This window comes from Anolis carolinensis, chromosome 3, assembly GCF_035594765.1.
Source record: "Anolis carolinensis isolate JA03-04 chromosome 3, rAnoCar3.1.pri, whole genome shotgun sequence".
Lineage (NCBI taxonomy): Eukaryota > Metazoa > Chordata > Lepidosauria > Squamata > Dactyloidae > Anolis > Anolis carolinensis.
This window is the reverse complement of record NC_085843.1, coordinates 116,720,061-116,738,211: the sequence shown is the minus strand read 5'-3', so window position 1 is coordinate 116,738,211 and position 18,151 is coordinate 116,720,061. Positions and strand designations below refer to the sequence as shown.

At 39.0% G+C, this 18,151-nt stretch overlaps 1 protein-coding gene across 1 annotated transcript in view; it reads right to left on the bottom strand.

Annotated features, from left to right (window-relative positions):
• LOC100562810 (parapinopsin) overlaps positions 1-18,151 on the bottom strand; it is an 86,949-nt gene that overhangs the window by 30,319 nt on the left and 38,479 nt on the right. Inside the window, exon 4 of the mRNA XM_008107065.2 lies at positions 5,468-5,701. Coding sequence (XP_008105272.1) covers positions 5,468-5,701 — 234 coding nt within the window. The remainder of the gene's footprint in view (positions 1-5,467; positions 5,702-18,151) is intronic.

Sequence of the window (18,151 nt, the reverse complement as noted above, 5' to 3'; positions counted from 1 at the left end):
TTTGTTAATTATGCCATGTATTACATTTTTAGTCCAGCTTCAGCAAGCCTCTTGTAGGGACAGGTGTTTGTAGCAGTCCTTTCAACTCAATGTCCCCATCATTTCAAACACTAGGTGGCACTGTAAAATCTTTCTTTTAGTATTCCTTGAATACAAAGTATACACAAAACAGTAAGCTGTAGGGATTTATATACAGTAGAATCTCACTTATCCAACACTCGCTTATCCAACATTTTGGATTATCCAACACATTTTTGTAGTCAATGTTTTCAATATATCGTGATATTTTGGTGCTAAATTCGTAAATACATTAATTATTACATAGCATTACTGCGTATTGAACTACTTTTTCTGTCAAATTTGTTGAATAACATGATGTTTTGGTGCTTAATTTGTAAAATCATAACCTAATTTGATGTTTAATAGGCTTTTCCTTAATCCCTCCTTATTATCCAACATATTCGCTTATCCAACGTTCTGCTGGCCCATTTATGTTGGATAAGTGAGACTCTACTGTAGTTTCTTATTGGAACTGTCAACATATAAACATCCAAACATCCTGACAGATTGATCTAAACAGTACTAATTGAACTAATAAGTACTGAAAACAAATGTGAAAACGGAAGACAAAGATATATTCTCTACATTGTTTTTGCATTTGTTTTTCTCCAAAATGCATATAAAAGGACATTCTTAAAATTTGGACATTCTTGGACATTCTTAAAATTTTATATAATGTGATTTTATTTTGTAATGGTATCTGTTTTATATGAACTGTTTTGTAGATTGTTTTATATGAATTGTTGTTTTTACATTGTTTTTAGGCATTGAATTTTTGCCATTTACTGTAAGCCGCTTTGAGTCTCCTCGGAGAGAAAGGCGGGGTAAAAGTGATGTAAATAAATAAATAAAATAAAAGGAAAGTGATCCATAATTGTTGTAGTATTTTTTGTGTAAAAATTATTGCATACCCACAATGGCAGATACTCTGTATCTATACAAACAACTTTCTGCATAAGCTAAGTATAGAAGTCCATTTAGAGCCTGAACTGGACCACCTATGTTCCTTAAGAGCTACATTGACGTACATTTTGGCTTCAACCTATTGCTTAAGCCAGCGATTCTAAGACTCTGGTCTTTGTGATGTTTTGAACAACAGCTCTCAAAGGCCCTGTTGGCCAAGTTGGATGGGGATTCTGGGAATTAAAGTCCAAAAAACATGGGGGCCAAGCTTAGAGAACCACTGAGTTAAATCCAACCAAAAGAAACACATTCAATCAATTATTGAGTAGTGAGTCAGCATATAATTAAATTTCATTGATTTAATGGGGCTACTATAGTTGAGAATAATAGCAGGATTTAGGCTATTGTACTTTGTGGAAATTCTATAGTTAATATACTAAAGCAAAACAAAAAAGCTAATGAATAATGCAACCCTCTTTAGTTCCTTCTGCTACTTTTTTTCTGCCAGCCCCTAGCAGCTTCAATATTGTCTTCCTCTTGAGAAAATATTGTCTTGGTTTATTACTATAGGCTATTGTGCACGCAAAAATTATGTAAGTATTAAATAATTACAAACAAGTGATGAGATAGCAGTAGACACTGCATTAAATAATATATGCGGGAGGGAAACATTCCTTCCCTTGACTTTCTGCCTCTGACAACACAATTTGTGTCCAGATGCTGTACACAACACCTCTTTAAAAGTTTATATTGCTTTCAAAAGGTATCTGTGAACTAAAGATGAAGAAACTAACTGCACATGATCTTTTCATCTAATTTTTCTTTATTGAAAAATAATGAACAACTTGGATAATTCTTTTACTTCCTATGACTGAATGAGACTGTAGTGTAGACATTTACTGTTGTGTTATATTCTGTTTGTATTCATAATGATATGGTTGGATTGGGGTTTTGGTTGGTGTTTCAAATCCCATATTGCCAACTCATTGTGGGGAGAATGCCAAGGATCATATTTCTCATGGAGTGTGGATAGGAATGGGCTTTTTCCCATGTGTCAGGGGGCCACAAGATGGAGTAAGATCCAACAACACGCACCCAACCACATTACATCCACATCTCAAACCACTATACCACACTGAGTTGGACATTATGCTGCAAATAAATATTTTTCCTAGAAACTGCAAAATAAAAAGAGTTTTAAAAAATCATACTAATGCCCTCGGGCATCAAAATGACAGGCCTTCATTTCAAAACCAGAGGAACATTGTGTGTTCAAAAGGGATCAGGACAAAGGGGAAGATTAATTAGTTTGCAGGCATGGACTCTGCCAAAGAGAGAAAAATATCCTCCTATCCACTTTCTCCTCACCATGGGTTTTTTAAAAAGTCCACATTTTAAACATTGTGATAGATAGTAAGTTGTTAAGATAGTAAGTTATTAACAAGAAAAAAACACATAAACTAGTGGCCCTTCTACACATCACCAAAAATGTGGAAGTTACTGGGTTAAAAGAAGGGAGTGGCTAAATGATGCTAGCAGTAAATCCACAATGATTAGCTGCAATGGATGAAAAATACATGTTCAAAAGGTCTCCTTATATCCCAATTCTGACTGGAAAATATGCATATATACATCACTATATATCCCTGTAGGAACCCCGGTGGCGAAGTGTGTTAAAGCACTGAGCTGCTGAACTTGCAGACTGAAAGGTCCCAGGTTCAAATCCCGGGAGCGGAGTGAGCGCCCGCTATTAGCTCCAGCTTCTGCCAACCTAGCAGTTCGAAAACATGCCAATGTGAGTAGATAAATAGGTACCACTCTGGCAAGAAGGTAACAGCGCTCCATGCAGTCATGCCAGCCACATGACCTTGGAGGTGTCTATGGACAACGGCTTAGAAATGGAGATGAGCACCAACCCCCAGAGTCAGACATGACTGGACTTAACATCAGGGGAAACCTTTACCTTTACCTTATATATCCCTGCACTTGTAAAAACACATGATTTCCTTCCCTCCCCCCTATGTAGACTGCTCTAGCACATGTGCACTTTTTAAAATCCCAAAGCAGCTGATCAGCTGATTGGCCTGTCAAACGGACACACAGCTGGTTTAAAGGAAGCACAAATAGAGAACAATTAGAACTCTCTGAAACTCTTTATATTAAACTTTATAATATTAAACAGAGCTTGAATAAACAATTGAGGGGAGAAAGAAATCCAGCTGAAGTTTTTTTTAAAAAAATATGCGGGGAACCCAAAATTCAGCCTTTTTTTCACTACTACCAGCTGAGTTAATTCAGTTCAAAATATTTTTGCAAATTAACTTTCAACAATTCAAATACATTGAAGACAAAGTGGGAATGGGAGGAGAGGGAAACTGGTTGTTTTAACAGCAGCTGAAAAACTGGGATAACAGAGGATTAATCAGGACTATCCCTGCCAGATTAGGAGAGCTGAAAGATATGTATTCCTCACTCAGGAATTTGCCCACTGCTGCCACTTTACAGTTTTGAAAACCCTTTTTGCTCTTAACTACTCAGAAACACCTCTTTATGGATGCACAGTGTTCAAAACTGTGTGTAGTATTTTCAAGTTGGGTCAAACTGCCATAACATCCATGTTTATTTATTTTCATTTAGTTTTCTGTCAATTCATTTCCCAGCTATCTCAGATTTGGAATTTTCCTCCTTTTCACAACCAAGGATATCCTACACAGTAGATCAACGTTTTGATTTTCGTTTTACCTAGCTATAGGTAAAGATCCCTTTAGTAGGGTGTATCTAGAATTAATGCAGTTTAGCACCACTTTTCCTGCAATGAATCAATGCTACAGAATCCCTAAAGTTGTAGTTTGGCAAGGCACCACTACCCATTGCAGAGATGGATCAAGAACTTGTAAAACTACAACTTCCCTGATCCCAAGTCATTGAGCCATGGCAGTCAAAGACATGTCAAACCACATTAATTCTACAGTGCAGATGCATCCCTGATGAAGTGGCTGAATGCAACAAAATTGAATAAAGTTTGCTGAAAGGCTGTTTGGGGCAGCAGGTGGGGGGGGGGGGGGGGGTGTTCCAAGCAAATATTTTCTACAACATAACACAAATTGGGACATCATCCAGGAACTATATCCCTGAAAATCCTGTTTTAAAAGCATTTTTGGTTTTCCAGGTGTTATGAATTATGCGAGAGACACATATGCTTCTCAGCAGCTCTGTGCTTTCAACAATATCAGAATTAGATGAAAGGAAAAGATTCAGGTTTCACTCGCATGTTGGGGAGGCATCTTGGTGGTCCTGACTTATCTTAAGGAGAAGAGTGAGACAAAAGACCTATGTCACAGTGGGAGAAATAAACCTGGGGTTCTGGGAGGCATTATTCAAAAGTTTCTTAGAGTCGGTGCAAAGCTGAATTTCACATTGTAGAATCCCGCATGATGCAGAAACAAGTGGTTCTGAACAACACATATTACAAGTCTGCCTCAGAGTCTAATAGTTGTGTGATATGTTAATATATCAGTGGGGAAGCCACTGCTAAAGCTTATGGGAGCTTTTAGAAACACCAACAATAAATCTGAAGCACAAAAGGAAATAGATGCTGTTTACAAAGAAACTGAAAGCAAGCTGGGACTTTGCTGTGTTTTTCCTTCCTATCTTTGAGTTCTTCAATGAAATGATTGATGGTGACCCTTTTTTCCCATCAAGGCTAAGAGATGACAGCGTTCTTTGTTCAACCCTGAATAAGACAGCTATCTTTGAGGACCTTGAGGTAAACTTACGCAACCACACTTTGCCATTTATTTTAAAGGGATTTTCTTCTTGAATCAGTACATAAATCTGACAGACAATAATCTTGAGTTTAAAACTGCAACTCTGCAAACATCCTATAAAAATCAATGAGCATGATCAATGGCTGAAAACATTTTTAAGATCCATTGACTTAAATCACTATGCAATTTCCTTTTAAAGAACAAACCAGAATTTTTTCTTGGATAGCAATTTGAAATATGATATTTGAGACAATAAGCACTGAAATACATGATATCTGAATAGCATGTTAATTTAAGGGTTGACAAAGACCAAGGCAAAATGGTCTACTTTAAAATCTCATTATTTTTATATTGTGAGCTATTATTGAAGAATACCATACCCAACACATCACCTTACAAGAATCCTATATTGAAAGTTTAGAAAACAGTAGACATGAGGGGCGTATTGACCACTGCTTTTGTTAGACTCATAAGATCAGACACATAGCTGGCAGCCTTTGGCCATGGCATATATTGCATTCCTATTCTCCTCAACATTTGTTCTGCTGCATTAATCTAGGAAAAAATTAAACATGTTTATCTCATTTCCCCCCGAACAATTCCATCAAGTTGTCAGTTCTGAAGGCAACAAAGCTGGTTCATACTCCAACAGTGCCGTGGGGTCATAGACTATATTGTAGAAGCACACAAATATTTCTAAAACAATAGTAAACAGCCTTTAAAAAACACATTCTCACCTGCTTGTTCATTAGAATGTAGATGATGGGATTGAATACAGTACTGCTCTTTGCCAAGATAGAAGGTATGACACTGGCTACAGGAGACACCAAGCCAGGACGACCAAATGTTGCAAGAAGTGCTATAACGCCATAGGGCATCCAACAGATCAGGTAACAGATGATGGTTGTGATTATCATGAAGAGTACATGGAATTCTCTTTTCCGGGCAGAGGTTTTTCGGAGTTTCCCCACCTGATGTAAATACATAACATCTAATTATGAAGGACCAAAACTGCTGTATTTGATTAGAAAAACTGTACACTCAATAGCAATATAAATAGCTTACAATTCAAGTGTGTGCTTGAGCTAAGGTTAGCCAATAAATGGGCATGTTCTTTAAGTTAAAGCAATATATTTTATATTGCATATTTAATGTCACTTCAATGCCGACCATCTCCCTGTGTGCAGGATTAGTAAATTTTAAAGTTTGCAATGCAGAGCCTGTAATTTGTATCTTTGTCGGGCAAACAAATGACACAGTTCCTTTACATCACCAACAACACATATTGATGGGAGACAGAAGATCTAAGCCATTGTAGTGCATCCTTAGTCATATGATTAACAAGAATATAGTCAGGTCTAGAACTATACACATGCAAGGATATGGAAAGAGAGTGGGGGTGGGGTTGTGTGGTGCTTTCTTAAAAATATGTGGAATTTGTTTCCAAAAGGCATCAATTTTTTTTAAACCCTGAAAAATATTCACATTGTTGGCTAGGAGTAAAATATTATATACAGATCAAAACTATCAAAATGTATCAAATCATTTGGCTTGGAAAAATGCATTTTATAGCTAATCAGAACATTTTCCTGTAAATTTTGTTCAGATGGATTTGATACCTTTTGGAAACAAGCTCTACATTTGGATGTCTTTTTAAAAAAAATTGGATGTGTCTCCTTATGGCACATGACCTCTGTTTACACATACAAACATCTGCCATGCTTGTAGTAGAATATACCAACTGGACCATGTTGCATCAGTAGCATTCATGTTGCCACAACCATTTGGTGGCTATGCCACTAAAATAGAAGTAGCTTTGTCCCACTCTTTCCTATGAGAAAATATCATAACCTGGGCCATTCAGATTGAGGGCTAAACCCAAGAGTACATCTCAAATGAAAATATGAGTCTTTAAGGGAAATACGTAATGCTTTCCAACATAAAATTAATCTCTATTCCCTGTTTGGTCTTGTTTGGATTAAGCTTCAGTTTGCTCATACTCATCCAGTGTACTCTGAAATTCTGAATTATATATAGCCTAGCTTTGACAGATGTTAAACATAGTTCATTAGAAGCACACATTTCACAGGTTGTAACTTTAACCCTACTTCCACTGCAATGTAAGGGCAGATGGCTATAAATTCACCCCATACCAAATGCTACCCATAAAGAATCTACTGCCATCCAAAGTTTCTATAATTTTCCATCTGTTTTTGTTCAGCTGCACTGCAACTCATTCCCAACAAATTTATTTTTCATGAATGGCAAAGTATTCCTTTTTCTCTTCATCCTTCATTTTAAGGATATTCTCCAGACCACTGCTTGTGATTGGGCCACAGTCCAACCTAAAGTGATTCACGCCAAAGACATCAGGCACTATTTTGCTATTATTGTTAAGAGGAATGGAGAAAAACAATTACAGAATGAATGAACAGAGAAGGAGGGAGGGAAATGAGAGTAAGGCTTAGACTGATTGAGAATTGCTCAAGTCAAGATATTGATTTTTACAACCATAAACATATTAAGACTGTATCCACACTGCAGACTGTGCGTTGTTGGGCAAGTACGTTTAAAGATGTTGAGGTGGGAACATCTGACTTGCGTGACAAACAAAGAGTTGGACGTCCTGTGACAGCAATCACCAAGTTTCACAAGCAAAATGTTCACAGATTGATTCGATCATCGTATCACTCAGAGAGAAATTGCAAGCATAATCGGCATTTCACAAGAACGTGTGGGTCACATGATTGCTTTGCTTGGCTATCGGAAGATCTGTGCACGATGGGTACCCTGGATGCTGATGCCTGAAATGAAAGCGCACAGACTTGAAATTTGCCAGGAACTCCTCTCCCATTATGAGAATGAAGGTGACACCTTTCTCCTTTGGGGTGACACCTTCTGCTGTCAAGAATTCAATGATTACACATTGCTTAAGTCACATTGACTGACCATCTGCGCAGAGTTTCATACTTCGCACTTTAACAACACAACCGTTCAATGCTAAGGCTTCCCGCCAAATGGAACTGTAGAGGGGAGTCTACTGAACCAGTACTGCCATCTGTTAAGGAGTTACCAAGGTGGAGGCATTACTTTTCATTCAACCCTCGTATGGTCGTCATTTGCTTACTTCCTTAGGAGCCGGCAATCATGAAAATGTTCAGTCTTACATCAGTTAACAAGGCCTCTGACAAAGAAGCTCATTCCTGTAAAGTCTTTTTATGCCTGCCCAGACCCTCATTTCTGTTTGTTCTCAGCTAAACTGGAATTTCCTTAGCAGTACAGTATGCACATTGAAAGGATGAGGAAAGAGCTTGAGAAACACAGACTTTCAGAGTCAGATGGTAGCAGCTTGTCTGCAATAAACAGTGCAGTATAACTGGATCTGAGAAAGAATGGAATTCTACTGATACTACCATATGTGGGTTCATAAGCCTGCAACTGAGAAGGTAAACAGCAATTTCCTCCCAAATCTCCTACTGAGCATGACTAAACAGCAAAATGAAGAAACTAGATGGGACTGTCCTACCTGCTAGCCCCAGAATCATAGAATCATAGAGACTTTGTGGGACATCCAGTCCAACCCCCTGCCAAGAAACAGGAAAAATCACATTCAAAGCACCCCCGACAGATAGCCATCAGCCTCTGCTCAAAAGCCTCCAAAGAAGGAGCCTCCACCACACTCTGGGGCAGAGAGTTCCACTGCTGAACAGCTCTCACAATGAGGAAGTTCTTCAAATGCCTATAGTGTTCTCCAACATTTCAAGTATATTTCTCAAAACTATGCACACTAAATGGACCAACATAATTTCATGCATTTGTGAACCTAGTTAGAGCCTGGTTTTATTAAACATAATTGCTTTTGTAAAATTGAATGCCTGTGCTGACTGTACTGTTGAAGTCTCCTGGTCTGATTTGGTTAGCAGAAAACAATGGAATCCTATCGAGATGCATGTTGCAATTACACTGATGAGTATATTGTCTTATGAAAACATTTGGGGACCATTTAAAAATAATCATTGAGAACTTATGGGTAAAAAAATGTCAACAAAACAAATTCCTTCAGATATGGCTTATTCATCATGAGAAGGAAAGTAAATCAATGTGTTATTGAAGGCTTTCATGGCCAGGATCACAGAGTTGTTGTATGTTTTCCGGGCTGTATGGTCATGTTCCAGAAGTATTCTCTCCTGACGTTCCGCCCACATCTATGGCAGGCATCCTCAGAGGTTGTGAGGTATGGAGAAACTAAGCAAGGAAGGTTAATATATATCTTAGTTAATATATTGCTTAGTTTCTCCATACCTCACAACCTCTGAGGATGCCTGCCATAGATGTGGGCACAACGTCAGGAAAGAATACTTCTGGAACATGGCCATACAGCCCAGAAAACATACAACAACCTTGAAAGTAAATCATTTTGTACTGATTTGTCAACTAAATACTTTTTCTCACTTTTTATGAAAACATTTTGGATGCTTGGCAAATGTATTCCTATCGATGTTTTATTGACCTTTAGGCATTACTTGCAGCTTCATCCATTTTACAATCAATTATATGTGTATAGATAGATAAAAATATATAACCTCTGCTGGCCTTTTAACAGCCACCTAATAAAAGGCAGCTTGTTCATGAAAGCTGCAGTTAACCACAAAGCACTCTTTTGAGATTTTATTTCATTTTATTTGAAAGCATACCTATCTTGTCATAATTAGTTATTCAGTAAGGCCACTCATACACAAGCAGTAATGAAAAATTCATGATCGCAAGAAAGAAGGCTGCCAGTTTAATATCTGGTAATTTAAAAGCTTCTAGAAATTGAAAAAATGGAGATGGAGAAAGGGACATATGAAACCTAGAGGAAGTTAGTAAACCAAAAAGAATTCCCCCTTGAAGATGCATAATTAGATGTTAACTACCCTAAATAAAACATGGCAATATCTCAGCACAGACCTCTTTCTGAAACCCTCCAACATTTCACAGATGAAATCCTGGACACCATCAAGCAGTTAATCAAAATTGGCAAAAGTTATTATGGAGGAGAAATGCACAATCCAAAAAGCTGAGGCATATAGATAAGGGCAAGATTCTGCCCCCTCTTCTCCCCTTCCTCCTGTTGAGGTAATTGAGTGCAAACTACTTTTGCACTTAGAACTCAAGTGTGCTGCAATTTTAATAAACTAATGGAGAAAAGTAGCACAACAGAAGGTTAATCAAGTGTGTCGCTGACAAATCAGAGCAGTTGTAGTGTATGCTTTCCTTTCACTGTGCCCAAGACAATCTAATGGCATTGCCAAGGCAAGTCAGCAAATGTTTATGGCACAGAGGGCATCATTAGAACTTGGCATATAATGCAGCTGAACCACTAAAACAGGGCAGAATGCTGCCAAGGGGCTGATCCATCCCAACCATGTATAGGCCTAGGATAGAAAAACCACAAGAAATAGAGCAGAACTCCCATACTTTTGGTATCTGCGAGGATGAGGGAAATTCCATAGTGCAGGGATGTCAAACTCATTTTCATCAAGGGCCACATCAAGACTTATTGTTGCCTTCAAAGGGCCATTTTATCCATGGACAGAGAGCCTGTGGATAAAGAGGCCCAACTATCTTTATTTTACATAGTGGTCAGCGCTCTTTAGTTTTTGCCCAGTTTAGATCCTCAGATTTCACTGAACAACTACTTCCATAATTTTTTATTACCCACCATGCAGACTAGAGATAATGGGAATTGCAATCCAACAGCAGTTGTGGCTCTGAGATCGGGAAAAGATTAAAGGACATTTTAAAGTTGGACAAGCCTTGTATCTAAAATCAAACCCCACTTACTAAATTGAACTGCAGCCTTCCAGATGTTACTGTGTCACAACTCCCATCAGCTCTAGTCATGATGTCTAATGATGAGGAATGCAGGCATTTTAGTCCAACATCTGGAGGGCCACATAAAATGATATGGTGGGTTGAATTTGACCCATGCCCTGAGTTTGATCCATTATTATTATTTTTATCATTATCATTATTTATATCCTGCGTTTCTCCCCATTGGGACTCAAGATGGCAAAAATCTATCCACACTAAATAATTTACAAAGAACAATACAAAAGTTAAAAAATTAAATACTAATGGTGTAGTAAAAACAGAATTAAAATACAGCAAATACATTAAAATGGCTTTTAAAACTCATATCCCCCATTCCTCTTTATCTTCCTCCTTCTCTTCTTCACTCTCCCCTTTCTCCTCCTCAATGCATCCCTCCTCCTCTTCCACCTCCTTTTTCTCTCCTCCTTCCTCCATGTGCCATTGGGGAAGTTTATCAAGCAAGTACACCTGTTGGCATTAGCACATATATATCATCATCATCATCATCATCATCATTTAATTACTTATTAATCGCTCTCCATCCAAGATGCTCTAGGCGATTTACAAGATAAAATAGTAAAGGATAAAAATACATACATACAAATGTGTATATATGTGCTAATATAAAGGGATCTGATGGAGACTGAGATATTATATGCTCCGCAAGTTCAGCTCTGCAGTAGTTGCCATATAAAGGAAAGGAGACAAAGGTCATATTGCAATTGGCCTAAGATTTGCTGCAGTGGGATTGGAAGTCTGAAAAATAAAAGGGTTGTAAACTGTGCCACAGAAGTATTTGGGTGAGTTGAGGTTTCTACCTGCAAAAACAATAAAAGTAGTGATTCCTGTCAACAGAGTGCTTATTTACCTGCAGACCTTTGGAGCCAGCCCCCATAGGAGATGTATAATTTCTCTTGACACCATGTTAGCTTTTACCTTAGAAAATGCTGATGAGGAAGCTCTTGCCACATGGCACTTCTGCCTCTTCAAAACTGAATAAATTGATTGGCCTTCAACCAGTCTATAATTGTTTCCAGATGCTAGTTGGAAAGCTTATGCTTCGTATGGAGTGGCTGTACACATAGACAGCAGTGTCTTCTTCAGACCATTTATCTCTGCAAGTAGAAATTACCGGGAAAGGAGGAAAGGATAGCATGTTCCTTTTCCCACATTGATTATCCTTTCTATGAGTACCTTTTCTGAATAAAAACATAAATACAGCTGCGGGTGAAAACAACTGTCTTGGGTGTTCTACTAAACTGAAAACTGCTGCTCTTCACTTCTGCGGTATTTTTAATCTGAACAAAATATGGCAATTTTACTCCTAAGTAGACTCATCAGCACGGGATTCCTACCATTTTTAAAATAACTCTAATTAATTAGAAAATATTTAATTTTTTAAAAAAAGAATCAAAGGATGTGACTTGTCACACAAATACATGTTCTCTCTGTCTCTTCAAATGGATTAAGTAGTTAAAATGACTGTGGGGACCAGAGGACAAAATGGTTCACTATGTGAATTTCAAGTACTTTATTCTGTTTGGCTATCTCATGCAACTCATCATCAATGACTTTATGCCCCTTAAGAATGTGTATATAGTATAGTTCCTGAGCCAATACTAATTAGCAACAATGCTAGTTAAAGAGCATGACCTCTGTGCAGCAAAACACTCTTCTAGCTCCAGATCAGTTCATGGATCTTGAAGACTGCAGTTGGCAATCTCTAGCCTCATTCAAAGAGATTACTGTATGAAAGGGCATTCTGCTGCTGCTCCATGTTTTTATTGGCATTGTATGTGTTTTAAGAAGGTGTTTTTTTTAGTCTGCTCTTATTTATTTGTTATGTATTATATTTTAGTTTGTCATATATTTATATTTAAATATTTATTCTGGTTATTTTATTAGATTTTAGGGATTTAACACATTTGTTACTCAAAAACGCATTGAAAGTTATCACTTGTATCTACATTTTACCAATCATACTAACACACCGGTGTCTGAAGATATAATATGCAGGGCTTCCCTGAAACCTGAAAATAATTTCAAGTGTTTTTGCTGCGGTTCTTGTTTCCAACTTATAGTGACCCTAAGGTGTCCATGACCTTTCATGGCTAAGCAGAGATTCAAACCCTGTTCTCCAAAGTCATAGGCTAGCACTCAAACCACTACATCATGCTGGCTTCATGGTGTTACGCCAGAGTAAAAAAAGTTTTGAAAGGATGGCCCATATGATGAAGTTTAGTTGTGCCTGAAGAACCTCAAGAACCAGGCAACAGACAATGTATCTTCACACTTGGTCTGAATTCATTAGGTGAACCGTGATCTCAAGATTCAGTAGTGACAGCAGACAAGTTGCATGCAGAATAGTCGACTCTGCAAGAGTTCATTCTTTAGACCCACCTAGTATATTTCACTCCCTGAAGCAAAATTTTAAAAGACAATTTGCCTCACAAATAAATTTGATTCATGCATCTCTAGGGAAACACAAACTACAGGACATCCCAGTGCTGAGGTCCCTGTCACAACACATTCATTCAGCTGACCAGAAAAAAATGAAGCTTGGTCGCCAAGTGAGAGCATACAAGGCACTTCACATTTCAGCAGATACAATGTTGTCATGCTTGCCATCACCTATAGATTCAACGTTTCCACTAAAGGAAACAAAGGGTTTCCAAGATGAACCAAAATATATTCTTCCAGCAGTGCATCCCTAAATTCCTTCTGACAGATTGAAACACTACAACATATCTCCAAAGAACATAAAATGAGTAAACACAGAAAATGATTGTTTTAAAGGCAGTGGATTCATAAGATGGCAGATACTATTAGCTACTGTGAATGAAATATGCCAGATAAAACCAAACCTAGCATGAGATGTCAGTCATGAGTGTTTCCAATTTCAAGTTCTGCAAAACAGGAATGTTGTTGTTAATGTAGTGCCTTAAAGTCAAGTCCATTTTCTTATGACCCTATCTCATGGCTTTCTGGGACTGAAAGCCTCATCATACTAGAATATGGATCCTCTTTAAATCTGGTTTCTGCCTCCTGCCTATTTCCAGGGTTTGTAGCTTAGTGAGCGACAGGACCTCTCTGACTGAGCAGTTTAAAGGCCCCTTCCTAAACTATAAGCCCAGAATTTTGCAGGAGGCAGAAACTGGATTTAAAGAGAGGTCTGGACAAACAAAACAAGTACCAAACAGCAAAAGGACAATACTCTCAAATAAACAGCTACGGGGAATAACCCAACGGCTCAGAGAATAGGAAATAAGATGAACTGGAACTTTTAGCCCAACAAAACAGTTACGACATACTTACTTAGGCGATCCCTCGTAGTTTGAGGATGATGGTCCTCCATTTCTTGGAAGACGCCTGTGCGTGATTTTTTTTAATGTGTGGAGGTTGGTGCATGGCCGGTCAACACACAGTCTTCACAGATTGAGGTTCCAGCAGTGGTGTGATTAACACAGCGAAAGTGGCTTCTCATTCTGTTGCAGCCTTCTTCCGCCTTCACAGCCGTTGTAACATGTACCATGTTATCTTCCACCTGCTCCACTGTTGAGGTCTTCGGGTCTTCAGATTGTTCTTGGTCTGGATCCTCCCCTGTGGCCACTCCTAGGAGTGTGTGACTCCCGTAGTTGTGCCCGCAGGTTCATTGGAACACGCAAGCCCCCTCACCACGTCAAGGTGACAATCCATCGAGGGGGAATAGGCATAACTGAAACCTGGTGGAACAAATCCTATAACTGGAATGTAGCAATAGAGAGGGGTAGGCCAAATAGGAGAAGGGTTGAAGTAGCATTATATGTAAAGGATGTTTACACCTGTGAAGGGCTGCAGTATTTCAATCCTGGAAGCCAGGATAAGTATCTGGATAAGACTTAAGGGAACAAGGACTGAAAAAAATGTAATTGTGACCTCCAAACCAAACTGAAGAACTGGATGAAGCCTTCCTTGACCAGATGACCAAAAATGTAGAAAGAAGAGATATAATAGTAATGGGGGGATTTCAACTATTCTGATATTTGCTGGAATACAAGATCTGTCAAGAATACACAGTCCAACAAATTTCTCACTTGCCTTGCAGATAATTTTATTATAGTCCGGAAGGTGGAAGAGGCAACGAGGGGATCAGCTATTTTGGATCTGATCCTAGCCAACAATGAGGACCTAGTAAATGGAGTAGAAGTGGTGGGATCCTTAGGCGGAAATGATTATGTTCTCCTGGAGTTTATAATACTGTAACACCCCAAGGCTGCTCGAACACTGGAAACCAGACAGAGACCAATAATCATATAATATCTTTATTAGAACAATAATAAATTCAGGAAATAATAAGTGGAAGAGATGGGTGAACAATAGTCCTTTAAGGAATGGTATGAATTAGTCCAAAGAGTTGAAGAGTTATGTCCAATACTATTGTCCAAAGTCTAGAAACTGAAACACGCTCAAAACTGTTGCAAAGTTCTTGAGCGGGGAAAACAACAAAGCAGCAGGAGTAACCAACGAAGTCCAAAGTCACTGGATGTGATGACTCATGGGCCATGTAGTCCCGTTCCCAGTACTATGGTGGCAGATGAAGAGGAAAACTTGGGTTTCCCACCGTTTCAGCCAGAATTGGAGCCCTTGCACCTGCAAGATGTTTGCCCACCAGAAGTCAGCCAAACAAGCCTTGAGCAGAAATCTCCCCCATTTTCTCGCCGGGATTATTATAATCAAGATAGAGGCGCTCGGGAGGCGACTCGCCGGAGCACCAGGATAGCTGCCAGACAATTAGCTGATTAAGTCTGCTTCCCTTGGGAAACTTTAAGGAGTCATGCATCTGGACACAGTATAGGTTTCGTTTCTTGTTCCCCAGAGAAAGTGTTCCTTGGCGGGAAAACAAGATCCTATATAGGTGTTTGCCCGCAAAGGAATCCTTGCGGAGTCAATTCGTCAGCTTCGGGAGTAGATTGTGTGTGGACTACGCTACTCCAGTTCCCTCGGACCTTGTTCCAGTTTCAAGCCTGCCTTGTCCTCGGATCTTGCCACGGACCTCGTTCTTGCTTCTTGCCTCTTGTTGCCACGTATCAAGCCTTGTTTGCCAAGCATCTAGTTTGCTTCCAGCCTTTGTTGTCAAGCTCCGTTGGACTAAAAGGACCCTGTCATTTCCCCACGCTTTGCTTGGCAAGGTGTGTGTTTCGGTTATTGGATTATAACTTTGGACTTTAATATCTTATATTGTACATTGTTTTTCTGGACTATATTTGACCTTTCCTGAAAGGTCTACTACTGAACTATATTCTTCACTTGTTTTTACTGACTTTATATATTCCTTTAATAAAGATATTAGATAGATTCTGGCCTCTGCGCATGGTTATTGGTGCTCTGCAGCCTGGGTCCTGACACTGGAAAGTCTTGGGTTACAAGGCAGGCAAAATACGAGGTTAAAAGCAAACTGGATTCAGGAACAAGGCAAGGACGTGAATTCACTCCGGATTAACAACGGGAGTCGCGGCTCGGCTTGGCCGCCAGGAAAGAGCAAACTCGGCTTGGAGAAATCAAGGAACTGGAAATGATGAAGTCGCTACGTTGACACTACAAGAGGTTCACAGTGCAAGACACTTTTTATAGAAGTTAGATCTAATTACAACGAAGGGAACCAAACTCCCCAAATGTTCCCAAAGCAATCTGCTATCCAGTATCTGCTTTAGCAGCCAATGGTTGACTCCTGCGAAGCTGCTGTGTCTGGGATCTTTGTTGCTGGAAAGTCTGTCTCCTGTTAAAAGATACATTCCCTGGGGAGCTTGAAACATCTGGTTCTTCCAGAGGAGTAGTGTTATCATTATCTCTCCTAATTAAGGAAGCCTCAGAGCTATCCACAGCTGGGGTCTGTAATTGGAAGGAACTTGAAGGAGAACTAGGTGAAATGTCAGAATAGACTTCATCCTGGTCAAAGTTCATGTCTGAACCAGGTTCAGCATCCAAAGGCGGCTGGGATATAACAGATACAGAGGAATGGGGAAACTAAAAGAAATCAGACATGCATTCTAGACTTAGGAGAGGTGACTCCCAGAAATGTAAAAAAATACTGAGCACAATTCCATGGATAGGAATACTAAAATAAAAGAGTTAATGATGGGTAGGAGTTTCTTTTTTTTAAATGAGATGCTGAAGGCACAACTGCAACAGTGCCAAGAAGAAAAAATACGAGAAGTGCAAAGAAACCAGAATGGTTGTCCAAGAAACTTTTAGCTGAGCAAAGATTTAAAGGAGACATGTAAAAAATGGAAAAGAGGGGAAACAATCAAAGAAGAATTGAAACAAATAACCAACACATGTAAGGAAGAGGTCTTAAAGGCTAAAGCACAAAATCAGCTCAAGCTTGCCAGAGAGATTAAGAACAATAAAAAGGAGTTTGTTTGTTACGCCTGTAGAAAAAGGAAGAACAAGGAAGTGGTAGGGTCTCTCCATAGAGAGGATGGAGAAATGCTGACTGGAGATAGGGAAAAGGCAGAATTGCTCAACACCTGAGCAATATGGGGTGGACGAGGCTATAGGAGATATGAAAAGCAAAATAGGTAAAGTAGTAGTCCAGGAATACCTTGCAAATTTATATGAATTCAAGCCTCCAGGGACAGAGTAACTGCATTCAAGAGTATTGAAAAAACTAACATAAGTAAATTCAGAACCATGGCCATACAGTCCAGAAAACTCACAGCAACCCAATTTCAGAACCATTGGCAATAATCTTTGAGTGGGCAAAGTTTCAACAGACTGGAGGAGGGCAAATGTTGTTCCTATCTTCAAGAAGGGGAAAAAAGTGGACTCAAATAATTTCCATCCGGTTAGCTGGACATCAATACCAGGAAACATTCTGGAGTAGATCATTAAGGAGGCAGTCTGGACTCAGAAATGAATGCTGTGATTATTAAAAGTCAAGATGGATTTCTCAAAAACAAGTCATGCCAAACTAATCTTATCTCCTTTTTCGATAGAGTTACAAGCTTGGTAGATGCAGAGAATCCTGCGGTTATGGCAGATCTTGATTTTAGTAAGATCTTTGACAAGCTCTCCTATGATCTTCTTGCAAACAAACTAATCAAGTGTTGGCTAGACAATATTACTTTTAGGTGGATTTGTAATTGGTTCAACAACCAAACCCCAAGGGTGCTCACCAAAGTTTCCTTTTCATCTTGAAAAGAAGTGACTAGTGGAGTCCCGCAGCGTTTGGTCCTGGGCGCAGTTCTGTTCAAATCTTTATTAATGACTTGGATGAAAGTTTAGAGGGCCTGCTTATCAAGTTTACAGATGACACCAAATTGGGAGGAATAGCTAGTACTCCAGAGGATAGGATAAGAATTCAAAATGACCTTAACAGATTAGAGAGCTGGGCCAAAACTAACAAAATGAATTTCAACAAAGACAAATGTAAGATATTACAGTCAGGCAGAAAAAGACATTGAAGTCTTGGTGGATGACAAGTTAAAAATGAGCCAACAATGTAATGCAACAGCTTAAAAAGCCAATGGGACTTTGGCCTACATCAAAAGGAGTATAGTGTCTAGATCAGGGGTCCCCAAACTAAG